At 34.3% G+C, this 24,954-nt stretch overlaps 1 protein-coding gene across 4 annotated transcripts in view; it reads left to right on the forward strand.

Moving 5' to 3' along the window:
- Nucleotides 1-24,954, forward strand: part of PRKACB (protein kinase cAMP-activated catalytic subunit beta) — a 109,246-nt gene that overhangs the window by 30,724 nt on the left and 53,568 nt on the right. Inside the window, exon 1 of one of the 4 annotated variants that reach the window (XM_019647751.1) lies at nt 20,143-20,462. The exons of 2 other annotated variants lie outside the window; for them this stretch is intronic. In XM_019647751.1, coding sequence (XP_019503296.1) covers nt 20,279-20,462 — 184 coding nt within the window. In that variant the 5' untranslated portion in view covers nt 20,143-20,278. Of the gene's footprint in view, nt 1-20,142; nt 20,463-24,954 lie in introns of those variants that run through there. One more of the 4 variants, XM_019647748.1, reaches the window with a different exon arrangement.

Below are 24,954 nucleotides of genomic sequence, written 5' to 3' on the forward strand. Positions count from 1 at the left end.
AATAAAGGGCATGGTGTACTCAAGAAATGGCAGTTAAGTTTGTATTACTATTGAGGTATTAACTGGTGAAGTGGAACTAAATGGAGGCCTATTTACAGTTGGCAAAGGTCCTTGATGACTGTGCTATGGGTTTGGACTTTGTAGGCCATAGGAAATCATTTGAGTATTTTTCTTTGGAATGACATTGTTAAAACAATGTTAGTGTATCAGAAGGGTTATTTTGTTATCTCAAGCCACAAAAGTTTATAGAAAAAGTTGCCTCTATTCTAGTTACATATTTAATTTTGCCATATAAACCTTGAGTTATTACATATGATAAATATTGCTAGATTTTACTTGACTTTTAAATTCCAGGGGTAATTATGTTTACATAATTATTTTATATTCTCTAAGTCAATGCTTGAACATTACAGATGCTCTACATATTTGTGGGTGGTTGTATGTTCTCTATTTCTTTGTTAATTAAGTAAAAAAAAATGCATGTCCATTAGCATATGTAAAGTTCTTTGGAACTTACTTAAGTCAAGCCTCTAAATGAGTGCATTACACTAACACCAAAAACATTTTCTGAAAAGATAATAAAGGTAATTCATTTTTGGAAATATATGCCATTCTTCCAAGGAGTAAAATATTCACTGGTGAAATCTTACTGATGCAAGACATGACCGATATGTCCTATTTGAGTGAATGTAGAGAAATGGAATAAATTTTACTGTGTATGTTACCTGAAGTATAATATAGAATGTGTACATTTGTACATGAGATGAAGATATGTAAGGGAGAAAAACCAAAGAGTAGAATAAACTGCTAAGTTTAACAATTAGAAAATAGTGATCTATCTAAAATTAAAAAACCAGGTGCATCAGTGGTTTAAACATATCCTTAGTAAGCATGCTAGTTTTCTCCTGTCCCTTAAAAATATCTATAAGAAATACAACTAAGTATTCTAAAGGTTTTATCTGTTGGAAGAAAGAAGAAAAACTGAAAACAAAAATGCTGTCCTATGAAACTCTGCAGGAGGTATATTCCACTGTATCAGTATTAAACAAAGAAACAAAAACTACCTTTCCAGAAAAGAGTAAAGTTATGTTGCCTGCTAGTCTTACTAATAGTTGCATTTAATTATGTAAGTTGCATGAGTTCAGAACAATCAATCACTTCCCATAAATGTTTATTCCTAGTATATTACTGAACTATTTCACTGTGTCTGACTATAATATAAATGAGAATATTGTGGTTTTCTGTTTTTCTTATATTTGAGAACTATACTATACACAGTAAATTTAGTTTTTATTCCCTGTTGGAGTCTGACTTTTGAAAAGTTATTTTAATAACACATTTAAATGTCTGTATTGAGTACTTTCCTCTATGGAGATTTACTAGTTTGTTTGAAAAGTACTTCCAGTGAATACATTTTAGGTTTTGAATGAAATTTAATATTTTCTAATGTCATAAAAGTATATACTAAAGATAAATATATGTTGAATGGGAATTTTTTATTTAAAGAAAACTGATTTGCAAAATTTTGCATTATGCAAAAAATAAAAAACCACTTTACAAGGCTGTTGAGAATCTAAACTATTTTTCATTAAAATGATCCCATAATATAGGTACCTTACCTGCTAAAAAGCACAGTTTTAAAAAAGAGTGTTTTGGCATACAAGGTGTATTATATACAGTGTGGGACACAGAGAACTGACACTTTTCATATTTCAAGAGAAATATTGCCTTGAACTCACTGGAACTGCCCATTGAGATCTATAGCATTATGTCCAAATTGCATAAATTGATTGTTATGGCATACCCATCACTTTCTCATAGACAAACTCAAATATGACAATAGAACAGTTTTTAAAAATCTTATTTGAATAATTTGGATGTTTGGATGCTTCCAGTGTTTAGACTTTAAAAAATGATATTGAAGTATATACTTTGATTTTCTTTAAACTGATTTAAATACATAATAGCCATATAGTTATTAATCAGATTTGTTAATGTAATACAGTCTGTGTTTCTGTAATATCTACAATTTATAAAGCAATTTCATATATATCATCTCATTTGAGTTACATAAAATCAGTAATATAGTCAGGAGAGGTATTAATGACCTTGTTTCGCAGAAGTGGAAACCAAGGATTACAGACATAACTGATTACTTAAAAAGTGTCATAAACCCAACTGTCAGTAAGCATAACAAATCTTAGGTACTTTAAAATGCTCAGTGCGCAAGGAGCCAGTTAAGTCATAGAAGTAACTAATTTGAATCCCAGTCTCCACAGGTCTTCCTATCTACAATATTCTCATCAAATCATCTATTCAGAACTATTTTAAGAAAAATAATATTGGAGTGATGTCAGCCTTAGGCAAAGTAAAACAAACCCTTTGTGTGTCCCCTCAAATCTACAAATTAGTTGGTCATCTATAACCCAGCAAAGTTTCCTCTGCTCAACACACCAGTATGTCAGAGGGATCCACGCATCCGTGCAGCTGGAAAGTGGAGTGTTGGAATTCATAGGGGAACCAGGAGGAGGGAAGGACAGGGATAGTTCACACTGCCCTGGTTCCCTGGTTGTCACAGTTGAGCCATCAGCCCTAGTGAATATGGTGGAGGAGTCAGGGAGCGGCCCCCACACCATGGCCCAGTGGACGGTAAGGGGAAGCAGCAGCAGCAGCACCCAAGGATCTTGCCTCTTCCCTGATGGCCACAATGGTGACATCACCAGAAAGCCAGATAGCAGGAGACACATCTACGGCACCCCAGCCACAGCGCTGCTGCACCAGCAGGCATAGGGAACCAGCTAGCAGCACAGCTGGTGTGTGAACCCGGATCCCCTGCCACCTGCCACATTCCCCACCACTGTATTTGTGCCTTGACACCAGGCAACACAGACATAGCAGGGGAACCCACCATTCTGGTCACCTAGGCAGTGACTCCCAAGACCACAGTGGTGCCCCTCCCCCCATGACCCTGGAGTAAGAGAAAACAAAAACTTGCACTATAGCACCATCTACTGGAAAACAAAAGACTGCAAATTATCAACTTGCTGAATTGTTAAAATCAGAATGGTACCTAAATAAGAAAAGTGTTCACTACTACAAATGTGCCAACAGAAGAACAACCCATCAAGCAGCATGAATAATGAAGGTGACACGATAACACAATAAAAAAAAATGACATTTCTACGGAAACCAAGCTCAAAGTCTGAAAAAGAATTCAAAATAGCAGTCATGAAGAAACTCAATGAGACACAAGAAAAACTAGAAAGGCAGTTCAATGAGCTCAAGAACAAAGTTAATTAACAGAAGGAGTATTTTACTGAAGATTTTCAAACTATAAAAAAGAACCAAACAAATTCTGGAACTGAAGAACTCAGTAAATGAGATGAAGAATGCATTAGAAATTATTGGAAACAGGGCAGACCATATGGAAGAGAGAATTAGTGAGCTCAAAGATAGGAAATTAGAAAAGATTCAGGTGGAAGAGGAAAAATAAATAAGATTTTTTTTAAAAAAGTGAACTCTATGAGAAGTATCTGACTCCATTAGAAAGGGCAACATAAGGATAATGGATATCCCAGAAGGAGAAGGGAACAGAGAGCCTATTCAAAGAAGTATTTGAAGAGAACTCACTAAATCTGAGGAAGGAGATGGACATACATGTACAAGAAGCTAACAGAACACCTGATTATCTCAACGCAGAAAGACCTTCTCCAACTCACAGTATACGAAAGCTGTCAAAGGTTAATGATAAATAATTCTCAAGGCAGCCAGGAAAAAAAGATAGTAACCTATAAAGGACACCCCATCAGGTTATCATCAGATTTCTTGGCAGGAACGCTACAGGACAGGAGAGAATGGAATGATATAGTCAAAATATTGAAAGGAATGATATATTCAAAATATTGAAATATTGAAAGATAGAAACCACCAGCCAAGAATGCTCTGTTTAGCAGTTACCATTTAGATATGAAGGAGAAATAAAGGTTTCCCCAGACAAACAAAAGCTGATGGAATTGACCTCACAAGAATTGTATTACAGGAAATGTTGAAAGGAGCTCTTCTACCTGAAACAAAAAAGGTAAAAGTACACAAAACTTTGAGTAAGATGACAGACAGACAAAAACAGAAAATGCAATTCGATATCAGAATAGGGTGTTAAATAATTATAAAGTACAGGTTAAAGGGGAAAGAAAAGCATTAAAAATAACTAGCTACATCAATTTGGTAATGAACACACATAAAAAGGGATAATTTATGACAACAAAAACATAAAAGGAAAAACAACTTGTATAGGCAAGTAAAGATAAGATGCTATCAGAAGAAAAAGGACTATTTTTATCTATGAGACATTTTATGCAAACCTCATGGCAAAGTAAAAATCTAGAGCTGAGACAGAAAACAAAAATGAAGAGGAAACAGAGAAAAATATAGAGAACCACTGACTAAAATATCAAACAGAAGCACAAGGAAAAGAAACAAGATACAGGGCAATAAGAAAACAAAAGATAGGGCCGGCCTAGTGGCTCAGTTGGTTAAGAGCACGAGCTATGAGCAACAGTGTCCGCATGGGCCAGTGAGCTGCGCCCGAGCTGAGCTGCTGATGAGCTGCCAACAGGTGGCAGGATGGCCCAGCTGCTGAGAGCATGTGGTCCTAACAACAAGGTTGCTGGACTCCTGCATGGGATGGGGGGGCTGCCCCCTCCACAGACACACAGCTAAGATTGAACACGGCACCTTGGGCTGAGCAGCCAGAAGCTGCCGATGGGCGGCCGGATGGCGACTGGACTTGGAGCTGAGCTTGCTGCACCCTCTACAACTAAGATTGAAGGACAGCAGCTTGGCTGTTCCCCTTCCCCAATTCCCCAATAAAAGAAAAAAAAAGAAAACAAAACAAAACAAAAGATAAAATGGCAAGCAGTAGTAGTCCTCATATAACAATATTCAAGGAAAAGGACAAAAACCTTATGGTTTCACTCTTATGGATTATAAAAAAAAAACACTAAAAATGAGTAAACACAACATATAAAAACTCATAGATACAGACAACAGAATGGTGGTTACTAAAGGGGAAGGTAGGTAGAGGGAGGGGGAAATCACTAAAGGAGTCAAATATATTATAATGGATGGAAACTAGACTTTTGGTGGTGAGAATGCAATAGAGTACACAGATACTGAATTGTAATGCACACCTGAAGTTTATATAATTTTATTAACCAGTTACCTCAATAAAAAATAAAAAGGGAATATCTATTAGGAGTTCTGTTCAATATTAATATGCCTATTATTATTCACTGATTAAATGGATAATTAGCCAAGATTATATAACTTTCAACGTTTTTTTCCCCTATATCATTTGATCCTGGATATTTATCAATCAGGTTAGTGAAGTATGTATGCTATAACCTCTAGAATAGCACCAATGAAAAACAAAACCCAACTATACAAATATACAATATTGAAATAATCCACAAAAAAGCAGGAATTGGGAAACAGGAATAAAAAACAGAGGAAAGAGACTTCTGGTTTCAGCTCTGACATATAACAAACTTAGAAATCATTACTCCTCTTCTTACAAAAGCAACTACCAGCCTAAAATCTGGAGAGACAGGCAAATCCAGAGTCATAGCAGAGATCTGCTTACCTAGAGCAGAATCCACCGGAGCCATAAATTGGTAGGAACATTTAAATGATATTTTTTACAGATTACTGCAGCTTGAGTATGGACTTGCATGAAAGTGAAACTCTTGGGAGCAACATTCTTAGGGAGGCACCCATACTTTCATGGGTTTTTATCTTCAGGAACCCTATCAGGCTCTCAAGATGAAGATCCTGAGAAAGGTCCCCTTCTGACTTTCACAAGAGGAGGGAAGGGTAATTATTGTGAAATATACCTAGAGTGTTCTACAACAATGGTCTACTCTTTGGGGGAAAAGATTTTACAGAGCCCTGTCTTAGTTTGGGGAGAGCGTCCCACCTATTCCAGCCTCCTCTAGCCTTCCTATCTCAGGTGGGTAAAAAAGTTACACCACTGGAAAAATACCCATGAACTTCACAGCTTAGGTAAATGAGCCAAGTAAAAACTTGAGATTTAATCTTAAAATTATAGAATGTTTTTACCTTCCCATATCTTACCCTCATACCAACACTAAAAAGAAAAGCAAAAAAAATGTGCAAATATGCAACTATATAATAGGTTCCAGTAATAACAATGGATTATAGCTGAAAGAGCTGCAAGGCATAGATTCTCTAAGGAGAAGTACAGAGCCAGTAAGGGAGACAGAACAAGGATACCAGAGGAACTTGAAGCTTCTGACACCTATCGCAAACATTAAACACAGCCCACCTCCTGGCCACATTAACAGATCCACACAGTCAATACCTAGTTACCTCTGTTCCTGTTGCCCAAAATTAGTTAATGAACTTTCAACAAAAAATTAGAGGCATGCCTAAAGATAAGAAAGAACAGTTTGAAGAGAGAAAGCAAGCATCAGAACCAGACTCAGATATTACAGATGTTTGAATTTTCTGGGAATTTAAAGTAACTATGGTTATTATGTTAAGGACTCTAATGGAAAAAAATAGGCAAAATGCAAGAATACATGAGTAATGTAAGCAGAGAGAAACTCTTAAGAAAGAATCAAAAGGAATTGTTGAAGTAAAAAACACTGTAATAGAAATAAATACTTTTGATAGACTCATCAATAGAATGGACACAGCTGAGGAAGAAATCAGTGGGGTTGAAGACATCAATAGCAACTGCCTAGTCTGAAATGCAAAGAGAAAAGAGATTGTGAGAAAACAACAACAACCCAGAACATCCAAGAACTAAGGGAGAATTTCAAGATGTATAACATAAGCATAATTTGAATATCAAAAGGAGCAGAAGAAATATTTGGATAACAATAGAGAACAACAAAATGACAAATTAATGACAGACAACAAAACAGGCCTGTGGAGGTTAGAAAGTACCAAAGTAAATAAATTAAAAAAAAAAAACCTAGGCACATCATATTCAAACTGAGGAAAATTAAAAATTAAGAAAATGTTGAAAAAAGAGTGAGCAGAGGATGGAAAAAACCTTTAGAGAAATAGAATAAGAATTATGGCAGACTTCTCATCACCATGCAAGCAAGAAGAGAGTGGAGTAAAATAGTTAAATGTTGAAAGAAAAAAAACCCAGTAATCTATAAGTCGACATCCAGTGAAATTATCTTTCAAAAGTGAAGGACAAAGACTCTCAGACAAAAAACAAGGGTATTTATTGACAGCAGACCTGTCCTGCAAGAAATAATAAATATAGGAGAGAAAGAAAATATAGGTTAGATAGATGGATGTACAAAAAGAAAGGAAAAGCATTAAATAAGAAAAAAAGGAAGATACAATAGAATTTTTTTTATTCATCACTGATCTAAAAAATAACTAAAGTAATAATACTGATAATGTACACTCGGTGCTTATAAAATATGGTGAGATGAATGACAGCAGTGTCAGGGATAGGAGAAAGGATTTGGGAATACTCTGTTATAAGGTACCAGCATTAAATGTAACTATTACATTGTTCTGTACACCTGAAACTAATAAAAAATAATAAGGTATCAGCATTACAAGTGAAGCACTATGGTGATATTTAAAGATAGACTTAGATCAGTTAAAAATGTATGTTGAAAACACTAGGACAACCATTGAAAGGAGTATAATTTATACATTAAGGGAGGACAGTAAATAGAATCATATCAAATGTCAAATATCAATTAAAATCAGAAGAGGTAGAAAAGTAGGGTAAGAGGGAAAATGAGTAGAAAACAGTTACAAACATGGTGGACAGTAACCTATGTCAATAGCTGCTTTAAATGCAAATAGTATAAATATGCCAATTAAAAGACAGATTGTCAGAGTGGATTAAAAAAAAGACCATACATGTATATGTATATATGTATACAGACACACACACACACACACACACACACATACACACACACACACACACACAGAGCTACGTGTTGTGTGTAAAACAACATTAAATATAAAGAATCAGGTAAAAAGGAAAGGAATGGAGAAAGATATACTGTGCTATCAACTAACCAAAAGGAATCTAGAGTAGCTATGTCAATTTTATTCGATGAAGCAGATTTCACACCAGTGAAAATTATGAAGGATAAAAAGGACATTACATAATGATTTGTTAGTCAATTCTCCAAGAAGTCTTAACAGTCCTAAACATATGCACTTAACAAAGTGTCAAAGCACATGAGGCAAAAGCTGACAGTATTGAAAGGAGAAATAAACAAATCCACTATTATGGTTGGAGACTTCAGCACCCCTCTTTCAATAATTGATAGATCAAGCAAGCAGAAAATCAGTAAGGATATAGATGGCCTGAACAACACTATCAAACAACTTGATCTAATAAACATTTATAGACTATTCCATTCAACAACAGCAGAATATACATTCTTTTCCAGCTTTCTTGGAATATTCACCAAGATAAATCACATTTTGAGCCATGAACTCTACCTTAACAAGTTAAAAAGAAAACACTCATGCAAAGTATATTCACAGACTACAATGGAATTGAATTAGAAATTGATAACAAAGTAATCTGGAAAAGTCCCCCAATGTTTGGTAATTAATTAACTAAACACATGGGTCAAAGGAGTCTCAAGAGAAATTTTAAAATTTTGAACCTAAGTGAAAGTACAATTTATCACAATTTGAGGCGTTTAGCAGATGCACTCTTTGTTTCTGTCATTCTCTGCTTAATAACCCATAACCCCAGCTAATTATGAAAAAACACCACAGAAATACCAATTGAGAGACAGTATACAACATACTCTTCAAAATTGTCAAGGTCATCCAAACAAGGAAAGTCTGAGAAACCAACACAGCCAAGAAGTGCCTAAGGAGACCTGAGTACTAATTACAATGTGATATCCTGGATGGGATCTTAGAACTGAAAAAGGATATAAGGCAAAAACTGAGGAAATCTGAATAAACTATGGATTTAGTTAATAATAATGTATTAATATTGGTTCATTACTTGAACAAATTTACCACACTAATGTAAGGTGTTAATAATAGTGGAAACTGGGTTTTGGGAATATGGCAACTCTTTCTACTATCTTTGCAATTTTTCTGTAAATCTAACTTCTACAAAAAATGTTTATTTTAACAAAAAGAGTTCCATTTTGTAAAGTCTTAGAAGTGCAAATTATCCATATTGTCAAAATATCAGTTGCCTGGGGATCTGGAATGGCAAAAGGGAGAGATTATGTAGAGGCCTGAGAAAAATTTAGAGGGTGATGGCTATTTTCATTATCTTGATTGTGGTAATGATTTCACAGTTGTATTTACATATCAAAACATCAAATTCTACACTTCAAAATTTGCAGTTTATTGTATGTCAATTATATTCATTAAAACTTTTTTTTAAGTAGGAGAAACAGAGAAGAAATAACAAAATATAGACCTAAGTCCGATTATATCAATAGTCATATTAAATATAAATGGTCTAAACAAGACCCAGCTATCTACTGTGTACAAGAAAACTGCTTTAAATATACTGGTAAAGTGTTTAAAAGCAAAAGAATGAGGGGGGGTGGGGGGTGGAGGGGAGGAGCTATACCATACAAACGCTATCAAGTGAAAGCTGTAGTGGCTGTCTCAATATCCTACAAAGTCAGCTTCAGAAGAAGGAAAATTAGTCAGGATTAAGAGAGGCATTTATAATTCTGAAAGTGTCAATTTAGTGAGAAGACAGAACAATCCTAAATGTATATGAACCTAATATCAGAGATACAAAATGCATGAAGCAGAAAATGATATAGCTAAAAAGAAATGGAAAATTCTACAATTGAAAGCTTTTTTATTACAGCAGTTCTCAACCTGTGGGTCGTGACCCCTTTGGCGGTCGAACGACCCTTTCACAGGGGTCGCCCGGTACTCATATGTGGGTGTATCTGCATGTGGGCCTGGAGACAGATAGAGGAGCAGTGTCTCGGTTCCTAAGACCATCGAAAATATGTGTTTTCCGATGGTCTTAGGCAACCCCTGTGAAAGGTTGAGAACCGCTGTTCTATAATCATCTGCCAGTAATTTATTAAACAATTATACAATATCCAGAAGGGTATAGAACCTGGACAACATCATCACTAAACTGACCTTATGTACATTTTTAGTATACTTAATGACAGTAAAAGACACTTTTTTCAAATGTACATAAGATAAACCTTAACAAGTTCAAAATAATTAAAAATCATTCAATATATGTTCTCTGACCATAATGGAATTAATCTTGAATCAATAAGAGAAAGATACCAGGGAAATCCTCAGATACTTGGAAATTTAAACAACACACTTCTGAATAATTCATGGTCAAAGATAAAGTCTTAAGGGAAATTAGAAAATTTTTTAACTGAATGAAAATGAAAATACAAATATGCCAAAATTTGTCAGATGGACCAAATCATTGTTCAGAGTGGAGTTCATATATTAGAAAAGAAGAAAAGTCTTAATATAATGATCCAAGCTTCCACATTATAAAACTAGAAAAAGAGCAAAATAAACCCAAGGAAAGCAGAGGGAAGCAAACAAGATAAGAGCAGAAATCAGTAGAATGAAAACAGGGGGAAAAAAATGGTAGAAAAAAATTAATAAAAAATAAAAGGTAGTTCTTTGAAAAAATAAGTAAAACTTAGAATACTCTAGCTAGACTCACCAAGGAAAAGGAGAAGGCAAATTACCAGTATCAGGAATGAAAGAAGGGGATGTAACTACAGATCTCACAGATATTAAAAGAGTAATAAGAGGATATGAGAAACAACTCTAGTCACATAAATTTGACATCTTAGTTAAAATAGGCCATTTCTTGAAACACACAAACTACCAATATTCATTGAAGAGGAAATGAATAACTTAAGAATACTGTCTCTGTTGAAGAAACTGAATTAATGTTTGTAGCCGTGCAAAGAACTCCTGGCCTAGATAGTTTTCCTGACAAATTCTACCAGATATTTAAAGAGGAAATTACACTAGTTCTGACTCTCTTCCAGAAAATAGAAGACAAAATATTTCCCAACTTATTTTATGAGGCTATACGTATTTAACCTGATATCAAAATCATGTAAGCAGTATATGCAAATAAAATGCAAACAACATCTATTGTAAACATACATACAAAAATCTTCAGTAAATTATTAATAAATTTAATTCAGCAATATATACCATGTTTCCCTGAAAATAAGACCAGGTCTTACATTAACTTTTATTCCAACAATCTACATTTATTCATTTATTCATGTACAAAAATCTACATGTATTCAAACAGTCATGTCTGGCTGACAATCTTAACTGGGGCTTATGTTTGGGGTAGGACTTACATTATGAGCATCCTGAAGAATCAGGGTAGGGCTTATTTTCAGGGAAACATGGTAAAAAAGAATAGTACACCAAGACCAAGAGGTAATTATCCTGGGAATTCCAGACTAGTTTAATAATGAAAAATTAATCAGTAACTGTAATTCCCCATATTATCAGATGAAAGAAGTAAAATCATATGGTCATATCAACAGATGCTGAAACAGCATTAGATAAAATTTAACATCCCTCTAAAATAAAAACGCTCAACTAACTAGGAATAAAAGGAAACTTCCTTATCTCAATAGGAGCACCTACAAAAACTGTCTACAGCTAACATAATTAGTGATGAAAACCTGAATGCATTCTTCCTAAGACTGGAAATAAGACACTCTCACCACTCTTGTTCATCATATTACTGGAAGTCCTAGCCAGTGCAATATGACAAAATAAAAGTAAAGAAATGTCAGAGATTAAAAAGGAAATAAAACAAGCCATCTGTCAAAGATGACATGATTGCTTATATAGAAAATACCAAAAACTACAAAAAGACTACTAAAACTAAGTGAATTTATCAGTGTTACAGTGTATAAGGTGAATGTATAAAAATAAGTCATATTTCTATGTACTAGCAATGAATAATTATAAACATTTTAAAGTACCATTTACAATAGCTTCAATTAAAATATTAATAAATACTTAGGTATAATTTAACAAAATATGTACAGGACCTGTATGCTAAAAACTATAAAGCACTGAAGAACAAAATCAAAGACCCATGTGAAAAGATATACTATGCTCATAGATTGAAAAACAATATAGTTAAGATACGTCTTCCAATAAACACAATTTCAGTTAAGTTCCAGCAAGATTATTTTTATAGACATAGACAAACTTTTAAATTTATATGAAAAGATAAAGGAACTATAATAGCCAAAACAATTTAGGAAAATGAAGATTAAATCAGAAGATCTGATTTAACACTATCAGATTTAAGACTTAATAAAAAGCTACAGTAACCAATACAGTATGGTACTGATGAAAGAATTACACATAGATTAGTGAAATAGAATACAGAGTCCAGAATGGACCCTCACAAGTATGGTTAATTGATTTTTGACAAACATGAAAAAGCTACCCAATTGTGAGTGGATATATAAATTGTGATAAATTCATACAATGGAATACTGTGCAGCAATAAAAATGACTAAATTATTGAAACACACAGCATGAATGAACCTCAGTTGCTACATTATGCTAAATGAAAGAAGCCAGTCTTAAAAAGTTAAACCCATTTATAAAAGGTATGAATCCATTTTTAACATTTTGGAAAAGGCAAAACTATTACCCTAAAAGCTTTATTTGAATAACAGGAGTCATGATCATATTATTTGCCCTCTACTTGAAGCAAATACATCATTTATGTATCAAAAATGTTTTATGTTTTTTTTTTCTTTAACCTTCAAACTCTGAAGTATATAGTTCTACTTGGCCCCAACATGATTGTAAATATAAATGTAGACAGGGAAATTGCATGGCTATTAGATGATGATCTGAATGCCAACATTATAGCAGATTCTCAGACTTCGGACGGTATATTCAGAAACCAATCTCATCTCCTACTTTCTTTCCATTGCTACATCCTCACATTTAAAAACAAAATGTTTACTTCTTGTGGTAATATTTTTTGAGCAGTACAAAAGAGCCCTAACCTAAGAGCTAGAAGACTTAGGTGATTTTGGGCAAGTCACTTAATGTTTATAATTTGTTTTCTTATTTTAAAATAGGGGTAATAGAGGGAAATGCTAGATGGCAGAGTAAACACTGTGCCTGCTTCCTTCCATGACCAAATTAAAATACCGCTAAATTACAGAACAGTCAACATCTGAAGTCTGGCTGCACCCTAGTTTTATAACTAAGGATATAAAGAGCCATGTCAAGACTGATAGGGGTAGAGATACGAAATGGGCTAACCCCAAACCTCTGTGTGGCAGTTGAGAACTGGGAGGGATATCTCAGCTGCGCAGGTTCCCCCCAGAGGAGTGAGGGACCCTAACGCATCGCCAGCCCAGTGTACTGGTGCCGGGAAGAGGTCCCCCCTCAACATCTGGCTGTGAAAAACTGGGGATTTCGCCACTCTGGTGGGACAGAAGTCTGTGGGAAATGCAGGCATCCACTTAAAGGGCCCTTGCACAGACTCTCTTACAACCAGGCACTCACCTTGGGCTCTAGTGGAGGGATAGAAACTTGGGGGGTGTTGGATACATACAGGGGGCAGACCGAATTTTGTGGCTTCACGATGAGGGTTGGAAGACAGTCTGCATTTTCCCTGTGGGAGGCCCTCTCGTGCAGATGGCTGGTGCCACCATCCTTAATATGTTGAGTGCCCTCCCCCCCAAGCTTATGGCCAAATCTGAATCTGAGTGGTCTGGTGAGCCCCACTGCACTGCCCTGCTGACTCACTGGGTCCCTGCCCCATCCAACTCCCCCAATACCAGAGGCACTTTCTCCAAGAGCAGCCAGGCCCACCCACAATGCACCCTTTTAGAAAACTATTAAAGTCCGACAGACCCCAGTTAGGCGGCAACTGGCCTTGATGTGCTCTGAGACTTTTGCTGAGTAGCTTCAGGCTAAGCACTGGCACCAAACTAGAATCTACATTAACCTGGTTATCACAAATCTTCCCACTCTAGTGACTCCATTAGACCCTGCCTCACCCAATTTGCATATCACATGAGGCTTTATAAGTGGCTGAACCTCAAGGGAGTCAGCAGGTGGCAGCAGGCCGTAGAGTGTCCTGGCAATTTGTGGACTACCCCAGGCCAGGTACTGGTGGCAGGCACCCTGAGTTCACAGTGTGTCTACTCCCACATACCTTCATGGTAACCACAGGCTAAACAACTGCAGAACACTTTGTAGCTTTTATCAGGTAGCCCCCGGCTAATCACAGGCAGTGGCTGACCTGGGCCTGCACCAGAACCCCTCCCAAGAGGCCCCAGAAACAACACACTTGGAGGTTGGCTTCCGACCATAGCAGAGCACCTCCCAATTAGCCCCACAAGTTGCACACCCAAAGGGTGGTCTCAACAGGCACCAGAGCCTGCTGGGGAAAATCTCACTCAGTGGGGTAAGTCCCCCGCACAGCAGCCTGTGGGGCAACCCCTCCCACTGACATGCCAATAGCAATCAAGGCTCAACCATAACAGGAGGGCACACACAACCGACACAAGGGATACTCCTGGAGCCCCCAGTGCGGGTGACCAAGGAGACTGTACTACTGGGCCCCACAGGGCACCTACAACATAAGGCCACCGGGCCAAGATTGGGGGACATAGTAGATCTACCTAATACACAGAAACAGAGAGTTTGTTTGTCAGCCAAAATGAGGAAACAAAGAAATACACCCCAAATGAAAGAACAGGAGAAAACTCCAGAAAAAGAACTAAACAAAATGGAGGCAAACAACCTACCCAATACAAAGTTTAAAACCGCGATTGTGAGGAAAGCTCAAGGAATTTAATGAGAACTTCAACACAGCGATAGTAAATATTAAAAAGGACATAGAAACCATAAAAAACCAGTCAGAAGGGAAAGATACAATAACTGAAATGAAGAATTCAGTAGAAGAAATCACCAGTAGACTAGGTGAAGCAGAAGATCGTATCCACGATTTGAGAGACAAGGTAACAGAAAAACACCCAATTGGAACAGCAGAAAGATAAAAGAATCCAAAAAAATAAGGATAGTTTAAAAGATCTCTGGAACAACATCAAACATAACATTTGCATCATAGGGTACCAGAAGGAGAAGAGAGAAAGCAAGGGATTAAGAACCTGTTTGAGAAATAATGACTGAAAACTTTCCTAAACTTGTGAACAAATACACATACAAACCCAGAAAGTGCAGAGTCTTAAACAAGATGAACTCAATCAGGCCCACATCAAGATACATTATAATTAAAATGGCAAAGGTTAAAGACAAAGAGAATCCTAAAAGCAGCAAGAGAAAGGCAACTGGTAACTTAAAAGGGAGCTCTCATAAGACTGTGAGCTGATTTCTCAACAGAAATTTTGCAGGCCAGAAGGGATTGGCACAAAATATTCAACGTGATGAAAAGCAAGGACCTACATTAAGATTATTGTACACAGCAAAGCTATCATTTAGACTCAAAGAACAGATAAAGAGCTTCCCAGACAAGAAAAAAACCTAAAGGAGTTCATCATCACCAAACCAATATTACAAGGAATGTTACAGGGACTTCTTTAAGATAGAAAAAAAAATAGATCAAAATTATGAATAATAAAGTGGCAGTAGTTACATATCTGTCAACAATTACTTTCAATATGACTGGATTAAATGCTCCACTCAAAACCCATAGGAGGGCTGAATGGATAAGAAATCAAGACCCTTACATATGCTGCCTTACAAGAGACTCACTTCAGATTGAAAGACACACACAGGCGGAAAGTAAAGGGTTGGAAAAAGATTATTTCATGAAAATGGAAATTAACAAAACAAAAAAAGCTGTGGTAGCAATGCTTATACCAGACAAAATAGACTTTAAATCAAAGGCTATATAACAAGAGACAAAGAAGGGCCCAGTAATCCCACTTCTGAGTGTTTATCTGAAGAAACCCGAATGCTGCTTTGAGGGGACATGTGCATCCATATGTTCATTGCAGCATTGTTTACAATGGCCAAGATGTGGAGGCAGCCTGGGTGACCATCGATGGAAGAATGGATAAAGAGGAGATCGTACATATATACAATGGAATGTTGCTTGACCATGGAAGGGAATGGGTTCTTGCCATTTTCTGCGGTATGGATGGACCTGGAGGGTATTGTGCTGAGTGGAGTGTCAGACAGAGAAAGACAGGTGCAATGAGATTTTGCTTATATGTGGTATCTAAAGAACAAAACAAACAATCATAGATACAGAGAACATTTTGATGGTTGCCAGATGGGGAAGGGGTTGAGGGATGAGTGAAATAGTGGAAGTGGTTAAGAAGTACAAACTGGTTGTTACACAGTAATGAGGATGTAATGTACAGCATAGGGAATATAGTCAATAACATTGTGATAGCATGGTACAGTGTCAGGTGGTTGCTGGACTTATCATGGTTACCACTTCTTTAGGTATATAAATGTTGAATAACTAAGGTGTACACCTGAAACTAATATAATGTATGTTAGCTATATTTTAATGAAAATCTTAAAAAAATAAAAAATTGAAAAAAATAAAGGTAATAAAAGAAATCCAAAACAGTAATTCGAAAAGATGCGTGTACCTGTATGTTCACTGCAGCATTATTTACAATAGCCTAGAGATGGAAACAATCAAAATTCCCATCAATAGACAACTGGATAAAGAAATTGTGGTACATTTATACAAAGAATATAACTGTGCCATGAAAAAAAGAATGAAATCTTACCATTTGCGACAACATGGATGGACCAAGAGGGCATTATGCTAAGTGAAATAAGTCAGACAGAGAAAGAAAAATATCATATAATCTCACTTATATGTGGAATCTAACAAAATAAATGAACAAACAAAACAGAAACAAACTCATGGTTACCAGATAGAGGGGTCTGGGGCGGACCCGGGGGTGGGAGTAGGGAGTGGGGTGGTGCTAACTGAGAAAGGTGAAGGGATTAAGTACAAATTGGTAGTTACAGAAGAGTCTCAGGGATATAGAGTACAGTATGGGGTATGTAGTCAATAAGTAAAAACTATGTATAATGTCAGATGGATACTAGACTTATCGGGGGCATCACTTCCTAAATTATATAAATGTTTTAACCATTACGCTGTACACCTGAAACTAATATAAAATAATATTGAATGTCAAGTATAATTTTAAAAAAACATAGTCATGGGGATATATAGTACAGCATAAGGAATATAGTCAATAATATTCTAGTAACTATGTACAGTGTCATATGGATAATAGGCCTATTGGTGTTATTTGTGAGGTATACAAATGTCTAATCACTATGTTTTGTAACCTGAAACTAATAAAAAATAATTAAAAAATAATAATAAAATAAAATACTGCTTACTTCATTTATAAAGACCTGATGACCCAGTGGAAATAATTTTATATGTTATAAAGTGCTTGGTACACACAAGATATCATGACTATTACTAAATTTAAGAAATAAAACAGTATTTTATGGTATCTTATGTCAATCGTAGAGCTTTATCTCTGAAAATTATAATTTCTAAAATTAATGCAGAATGAATAAGGACTATAAACTAAAGCTGATTACCCTCTAGCTTATCATACATTATTTAATTAAACTATTAATAGAGTATAAGATATGCTATTACAGCAAATGTTGGGTACATGACTAAATATTTTAGTACAAATTAAAGTTCTGAAAAAACCATCAGGAAAAATAACAGGTAATATTCTTCTTAAGATTAATTTGAATTATGAGGGAATTCCGTTTTAGTTAAAGCTGTAGTTGTTTCTTTCTAGCAGTAGATGCCAGTAGAGTTCTTTTTAATGAAAATCAAATCGTCTAAATACTTCCATAGTGACAGCTTCCTGGTCATGTTACCATATATAGAAATATTGCTCTCAGGACTAAAGATCCTACTTTCAATAAGACTTTGTAACAAATGGAGACAGCTTTATTGGAAAAAAATGTTCAGATTTCAAATGTAGGTTTTCTAGGCGCTCATCCACTAAAGCTTACTTTTTTTTTCTACAGTAATTTTGTTATAAGGTTTATGCATTTTTAAAAAAATAAATTGATCTTGGTGTCCAGTTAGGAATCTGAAATATCTGCACTAAAGTCAAGCAACATTAAATTTAAGTCTTGCTAGATGTGTTGTGATAAAAATGAATATGGTGGGGGCTGAAATATTAGGATTAGTTTGTGCAGTTGGCAAGGGAATAACATGAGTAATATTTTGGGGAAGTTAATATGTCAAAGATGAGTGATTGAAAGGAGTGCCTGGAAGCAGGGGAATAAGTTATTTTAGAAATTCACATATGCACTTATAAAAATGGAACTCAAAGACTGAATAAGATTTAGTAACTGACTGGATATAGATAAAATGGAGTTTAATGACATTACTTCTATTATTTTTATATTGAACTATGATCCTATCATAAATAAAATTAAAATATTTTTAAGTGTTTGACAATTCTACTTAGACCTTTAATTTGTTAAAAATGAATGGATACTTCTATATATATTCATTGAGTATTTAATACATACATTGCATTTAGGAGTTCAAGTAATTCACAATTTGAGGCATACATTTTATAAATAGCAAATTTTAAGGGAAACCTCACTGAGAGGGGTTGACATTTGTAGTGAGCCTTGAGGGTGAATAGAGTTTCTCTCAAGAGAGAGAAAGTCAAAGAATCAAGAATTTTATCCACTTCTACCCATACAAAGTCCATGCTCTGTAGATGTTTATTAAAGACTGCAGACTTGTTCAGTGTCTGTTTTGTGTTAGAGCAAAGTCAGCTGTTAAACAATTTATCTATTATTATGCACACATTTATACAGAAAGTTACAAATTTAAGAAGTTTAGTCTTATAGATACTGTTGCCTATTTGTTTAGATCGATACTAATTTTATTACACAAAACAATGTACACAATTGAGCTATTATTTGGCAAAATTCATTAGTCAGTGTTTCGTGTGTGCGCGCGCGCGCGTGTGCGCGCGCGCTCATTTGATTACATTTTTGTTACTATTCTATTTGTCAAGTGGCTGGCAGGAAACTTGGATCAAGATTTTTTTTAGATAAATATTTTAAAAGGTTCCTTCCTTCTTTCTTTCCTTCCTTCCTTCCTTCCTTCCTTCCTTCCTTCCTTCCTTCCTTCCTTCCTTCCTTCCTTCCTTCCTTCTTCTTTCTTTCCCTTATTTAGAGCTTTCAAAGAGAAAACCACACAAACGTCTCAATTTTTAATTAGTGTAAAAAGGCAGGTACTCAGAATCAGTGTTATATGTCACAGGTTACTTTTTCCTGCAAATGGACAATGGTAAATTTTATTTACTTTTAATCAAAGGAGCTATTTCTAAGTGAAACCTCCTAAATCAGGGGTCAGGTAAGCTATAGTTCTGTGCTAAGTTTAGAAATTAACATGTCAGTCAACTAGAAAGAATTTTTTCCTTTAAATTAAAATTTGCTGCGGCTGATTTTATATAGTTTTAAATCTTATTTTGTTCTATTAAAAATGTTTAAATGTTTTAAAATGTAGTATTCATAGGCACTTGTCAGTGTATTATAATTTTGATAAGCAATACTGACATACTAATTTTTTGTTTTTTCTGTGTATATTAGACTTAAATCAAAGAGTTAGCAACATTTAGTTCTTGTTTTAAGTGCTAGTTCAGATTTTTTCTTAGTTAAAGTATATGTGTTATAAATTTGTTTTGCAAAAGTTTTGTAATATCCATTCCATGCCAGTTTTTGATAAAAAGTTAACTGCTGATAAGGGTTCATAAAATCTGTATATTAGCTGATTTCTTAGGGGAAAAAAACAACATTTTTAACATTATATTTGGAGAGTGGTTTGGCTTTAATTGTTTGCATAGGGTTGTAATACATATTTAACAAGTTTCGCTTTTTAAAAAGAAATGTTTTAGCCTATTATGTATCTACAAAGCATTAGCCTGTGTATTAATATTAAAACACTGTTGAACATACACTCTTGTAGGCCAATACTTCAAGTCTTTAAAATCCCCACCCCTAGTTGAGATGAAGAGTTTGGCTAAGAAAGGCTCAGTAATGTGCTTGCTGTTTTATATTAACAGGAAACAGAACAGCAGTAGTGGTTTGAATACCATGCAAACAGGAAGTTTGACACATGCATAGCTCTCAGCTTCTGTGTAAGAAGTTGTTGGGCTCCTTCTGGAAATATTTTCAGTTACTTTAAGTGAAGTGTAAATGCACATGAATGGCAGCTTATAAAGAAGTACCCTGTAACCAGTATACAGGTACAACTGCTCTTCAGAAATTGGAAGGTTTTGCTAACCGGTTATTTCATAGACACTCAAAAGGTACTGCACATGATCAAAAAACAGCTCTGGAAAATGACAGCCTTCATTTCTCTGAACATACTGCGTTATGGGACAGATCAAGTAAGTTTTTTTTCATGATACATTATATCTAGAAGCTAAAATACTAATTGGAGTTTTAGGATAAAACAAAGAGCTATGTTTTGTTTGTCTTTTTATGATTTGCACAAGGACATTTCTACAAGATCAAGATGAAAAAATGCCACAAAAAAGTTGAGCCGAATCATGTAGTTCATTGTTTTGTTTTATCTACAACTGTTTAAGTTGAATATAAGTGGGAAACTTTTCTACAAAATTTTTACATCATTTCTAGTGTGTGTGTAACTGGTTTGTTTTTCTTGTTGCTTATCCTCATATAAAAGTGAAATATCTACATTTTAGAAACAATGATCAGTTTATTTTTCAAAACTTCTTTGATGCATAAGACTTAAAATTTGAAAGGGACAAAAACACTCTTGAGTTATTAATTACATTTCTATTTTGTTTGCCAACTTTTATTTTTAAATACATATGTGAAACTTATTTCAGTTTTACAAGCAAGGTTTCTACAATAATATAAAAACATTGTATGATTAGTCTATGTGAAATCTTGTATTCATAACATTTTAAAAACCAAAAGCATTTATAATTATATTTATGTGGAGGGAAAAGTTGTTTATCCATACATCGCATTCTTTCCAGGATTGTTAAAATGTTTGGACTTGCTGCCTCCTTTGCTAAAATGGTGATATGTAACCATTTTTGGTGACATTCATTTTAAAAGATAAATTTCACGTATAAACAATAGCAGTGCCTCCATTCCACATATCACCTTGGATTCTCCCCAAGGTATTTTTGTCACTCTGATTAAAGGGACAATAGAATTACCCTTAGTACTTATGCCCTTTTTGGTGTGTTTGTTTGATCATCAAATAGCACTAGGTTTTGCCTGTTTCAGTTTATATATTCCATAGCAGTTATGGAAGAAAAATCAGTTAAAAAAAATCAAAAACAAGAATTGTTTACAAAATTTACTCCTTGGATTATACAGTACCTTCATAGTTCTATAGAAGCTTATTTGAATTATTATTTTTTTTACTCCATAGAATTAGTTTACCATCAAATTATTTTAGGGAGAAAGTAAAAAACAAATATTTGTATACTTTTTTTTTTACTCTAAAGGTTTTGACTGTTTATAATTAATTCTTACCACATACTCATAACAAGTTGATAGATGAGGAATCTCAAATATCAAGTTCATGAACTAATGAATTTGGAAATAATAATACATTATTAAAATTTACCGTGCAACAAAAGTTTGTTATTCATTCTGCTTGCCCTGTTCTGTTAAATTGCCATCTCCTAAGGCCTTTTGGCAGCCCTGTTTATGCATTTCAAAGATCTTTTAATTAAAAGCTCAATGAGGAATGAGAACAGTACTTAACTAATTTCTGTTTCACTAATATCTTTTCCTCCAAATAGTGGGTATTTAATAAATGTATTTTGAATGAATATCATGGGCTTTTAATAATTAAAAGCTATGTTTGAACTATACTCTCACCATTTTCAAAATGTATGGGGCCTATGATGTTTTCTGAAACACATTTTAAAATCTAGCCCCAGAAGATAATATCGTGAGCGATGATTTCTTTTGGAAAAAAACTGACTGATAAAATGCTGTTAACATTTTTTTATTGTGATGTCACAAAATAAATAGGATCACTGTGCACAAGTAAAATTAGGTGCAAACCTTGTAACTCTGCAAATAATAGGCATGATATAAGAAATACTTAAATAGTAACTGATGTTCATTAATCAAGTGTTCTTCCACTCTCTTCTCCCTTTCATATCCCCAAAATATCAAATATATGCAATAATTTTATATATGTAATAATGAGTATGGTAAGCTTGAAGCTCTCGTTTCCTATTATGGAATCTGTTGACAGAGGAGAACACTGGTATGACAGAAAACGAGGAATCCTATCATTGCAAAATTCCAAGGTTTATTTTTGTGGTGAAAACACAAATTTTTATTCATTTCTAGAATGAGTTATAGAAAGAGTTTTGACCATATGAAGTTTTATACAAACCACATTCTTCAAAGCTACTGAAAGCAGCTTACTTGCATGACTTGTTAGACAAGCAAAAGGAATGTTGTATCTTCTGATAATACGTACCCTGAATATGCTTGCTCCCAAAGTGCTATTTTAAGGAATCAACTAAGCAGAGAAACTACATGTAATTTTTTTTTAATTAGGTTCATGAACTATTGAGTAAAGATTAACTATTTAGGTACAAATGAATGTAACAAGTTTTACTTCAAGTTTCTTTCATCTGCAGTGACATTAAATATAGGAAGAAGTGCAGAATAAAGGCCAAATAGTGGTTTCCAAGTGCCTTAAATGTGTTTCATCTTTTACTACTAAATTAAGTAACAGGAACTCCTGTTTGATAACATACATATTTAACAGCTGATCAATCCCATGTATATATAAGTACATGAAGTTCAAAAGAATAGCTTGGAGGAATTCTGCTTTTTGTTCTGAATCAAAATGAATGGGAGTATTAACATTCATTGAGTTTTCTTTCTAGCAAATTTATTATAGTTAGCTTTTAATATTCTTTCCATCATAAATGATGTATCAAGTAATATAATGCAGAATTTGATTAAGTTTTGCACAGTTTAAATCCTGGACTTTATACATTTAATGAATATCTAATTAGAACATTTTAAGGACTGAATGGATGAATACCATCAAACTCTTTACCTATCCTAGGCTACTTCTCTGGCAGATGCAAATCCATTTTAGTGAATCTTAGATTTAAATACTATATTGAACAAATAAGCAATTTTATGTATGGATTTCTTTAGGTAGAACTGGGTAAATAAAATGGTTATAACAGACCATTTTATCTAGTCAGTTTTATCTCTCCAAAACTTTTATCTGCTTTTTCCATCCACAACTATTCCACAAGCTTCTTGATAGTGATCAGTTTTTACTCACTTGGCAAACTCTTTTACCTAGTCTATAGACAGATCTCGAGGAAAAATAAGATCTCGTTCTTATCCTCAAAAACAAGAGTAGGAAGAGCAAACATACAACAACATAATATTGAGGGCATAGAGCTTATTGTGGGAGTTTAGTGTAAGAAGGATTTAACAGGAAAGAGAAGATGGGACCATCATATTGAAGAAGGAATATAATTTTGAGACTCAGAGAAAGACGTTATTATAAGAAAATAACATAAATGTGTGCACATTTGAAAACAGGATTTACTTAAAAATGTAGTAAGATATTGTCTGGAAAAGTAGTCTATCTGATCTCAAGACCACAGGGTGTTGAGAAGGAATAGCCTTTACCAAGTTTCAAAGGGCTTTGTTAGATCATTGCCCCAAAATAATGAATGACTCTCAGCCTTACATTTACATAATTAAGTTGTCCACAGCAAAGATATGCTTCAAGCCAACTGTCTCTTAGAGAAGCATTTGACAATGTTTTTTTTAAATTGAAGTATAATTTACATACCATAAAACTCACTCATTGTAAGTGTACAATTACTAATAAGTTTAGTAATTTATAGAGTGTTGCAGTCATCATCACAATTCAGTTTTGGAATATTTCCCATCACCCCAAAAAGTTCTTTTGAGCCATTTTGTAATAAATTCTCACTTTCATTTCAACCTGGGACAGACTCTGGTCTGTTTTCCCATCCCTACAGATTTCCTTTTCTGGATATTTTATATAAATGAAATCATACAATATGTAATCTATTTTTTCTGGCTTCTTACATTTAAAGTAACATTTTCAATATTCATGTTATAGAACATATCAATATTTGGTTCCTTTTTATTGCTGAATTATATTATGTTGTTAGGATATAACATTGTGTTTATCAATTCAACAATTGATAAACATTGTTTCCAATTTGGGGTTATTTGGATAATGTTGCTATTAATATTTGTATACAAGACTGGGTGGATATATGCTTTCATATCTCTTGAGTCTGTATCTAGGAATATAATTTTTGGGTCATATGGTAAGTTTATGTTTATCTTTTTAACTTCCAATTTTGTTTTTTTTCCTAAGTGGCTTTACCATTTTACATTCCCACCACCAGGATTACAGGTTCTTCACATCCTTGTTATCCTTGTTAATACTTGGTATCATCAGTCTTTTTTGATTATAGCTATTCTGGTGTGTGTGAATTGGTATTTCATTATGGTTTTCAGTTTGTATTTCCCTAATGATTGATGATGTTGAGCATATTTTCATGTTCTCATAAGCCTTTGGTATATCTACTTTGGAGAAATGTATTTTCAAATCTTTTATCCATTTTCAAAATTGAGGGTTTTTGTCTTTTTAGTATCAAGTCTTAAAAGTTCTTTATATACTACAATCACAAATTCTTTACCAAATACATAATTTGCAAATATTTTCTCCCAGTCTGTGACTTGTCTTATTTTTTTGAATGATGTCCTTGAAGAGCAAAAGTCTGTAATTTTAATCAAGTCCAATGTATAGTTATTTTCCTTTATGGATTATGCTTTTGGTGCCAAATCTTAAGAAATCTTTGT

This window comes from Hipposideros armiger, unplaced genomic scaffold (genome assembly GCF_001890085.2).
Source record: "Hipposideros armiger isolate ML-2016 unplaced genomic scaffold, ASM189008v1 scaffold_115, whole genome shotgun sequence".
Lineage (NCBI taxonomy): Eukaryota > Metazoa > Chordata > Mammalia > Chiroptera > Hipposideridae > Hipposideros > Hipposideros armiger.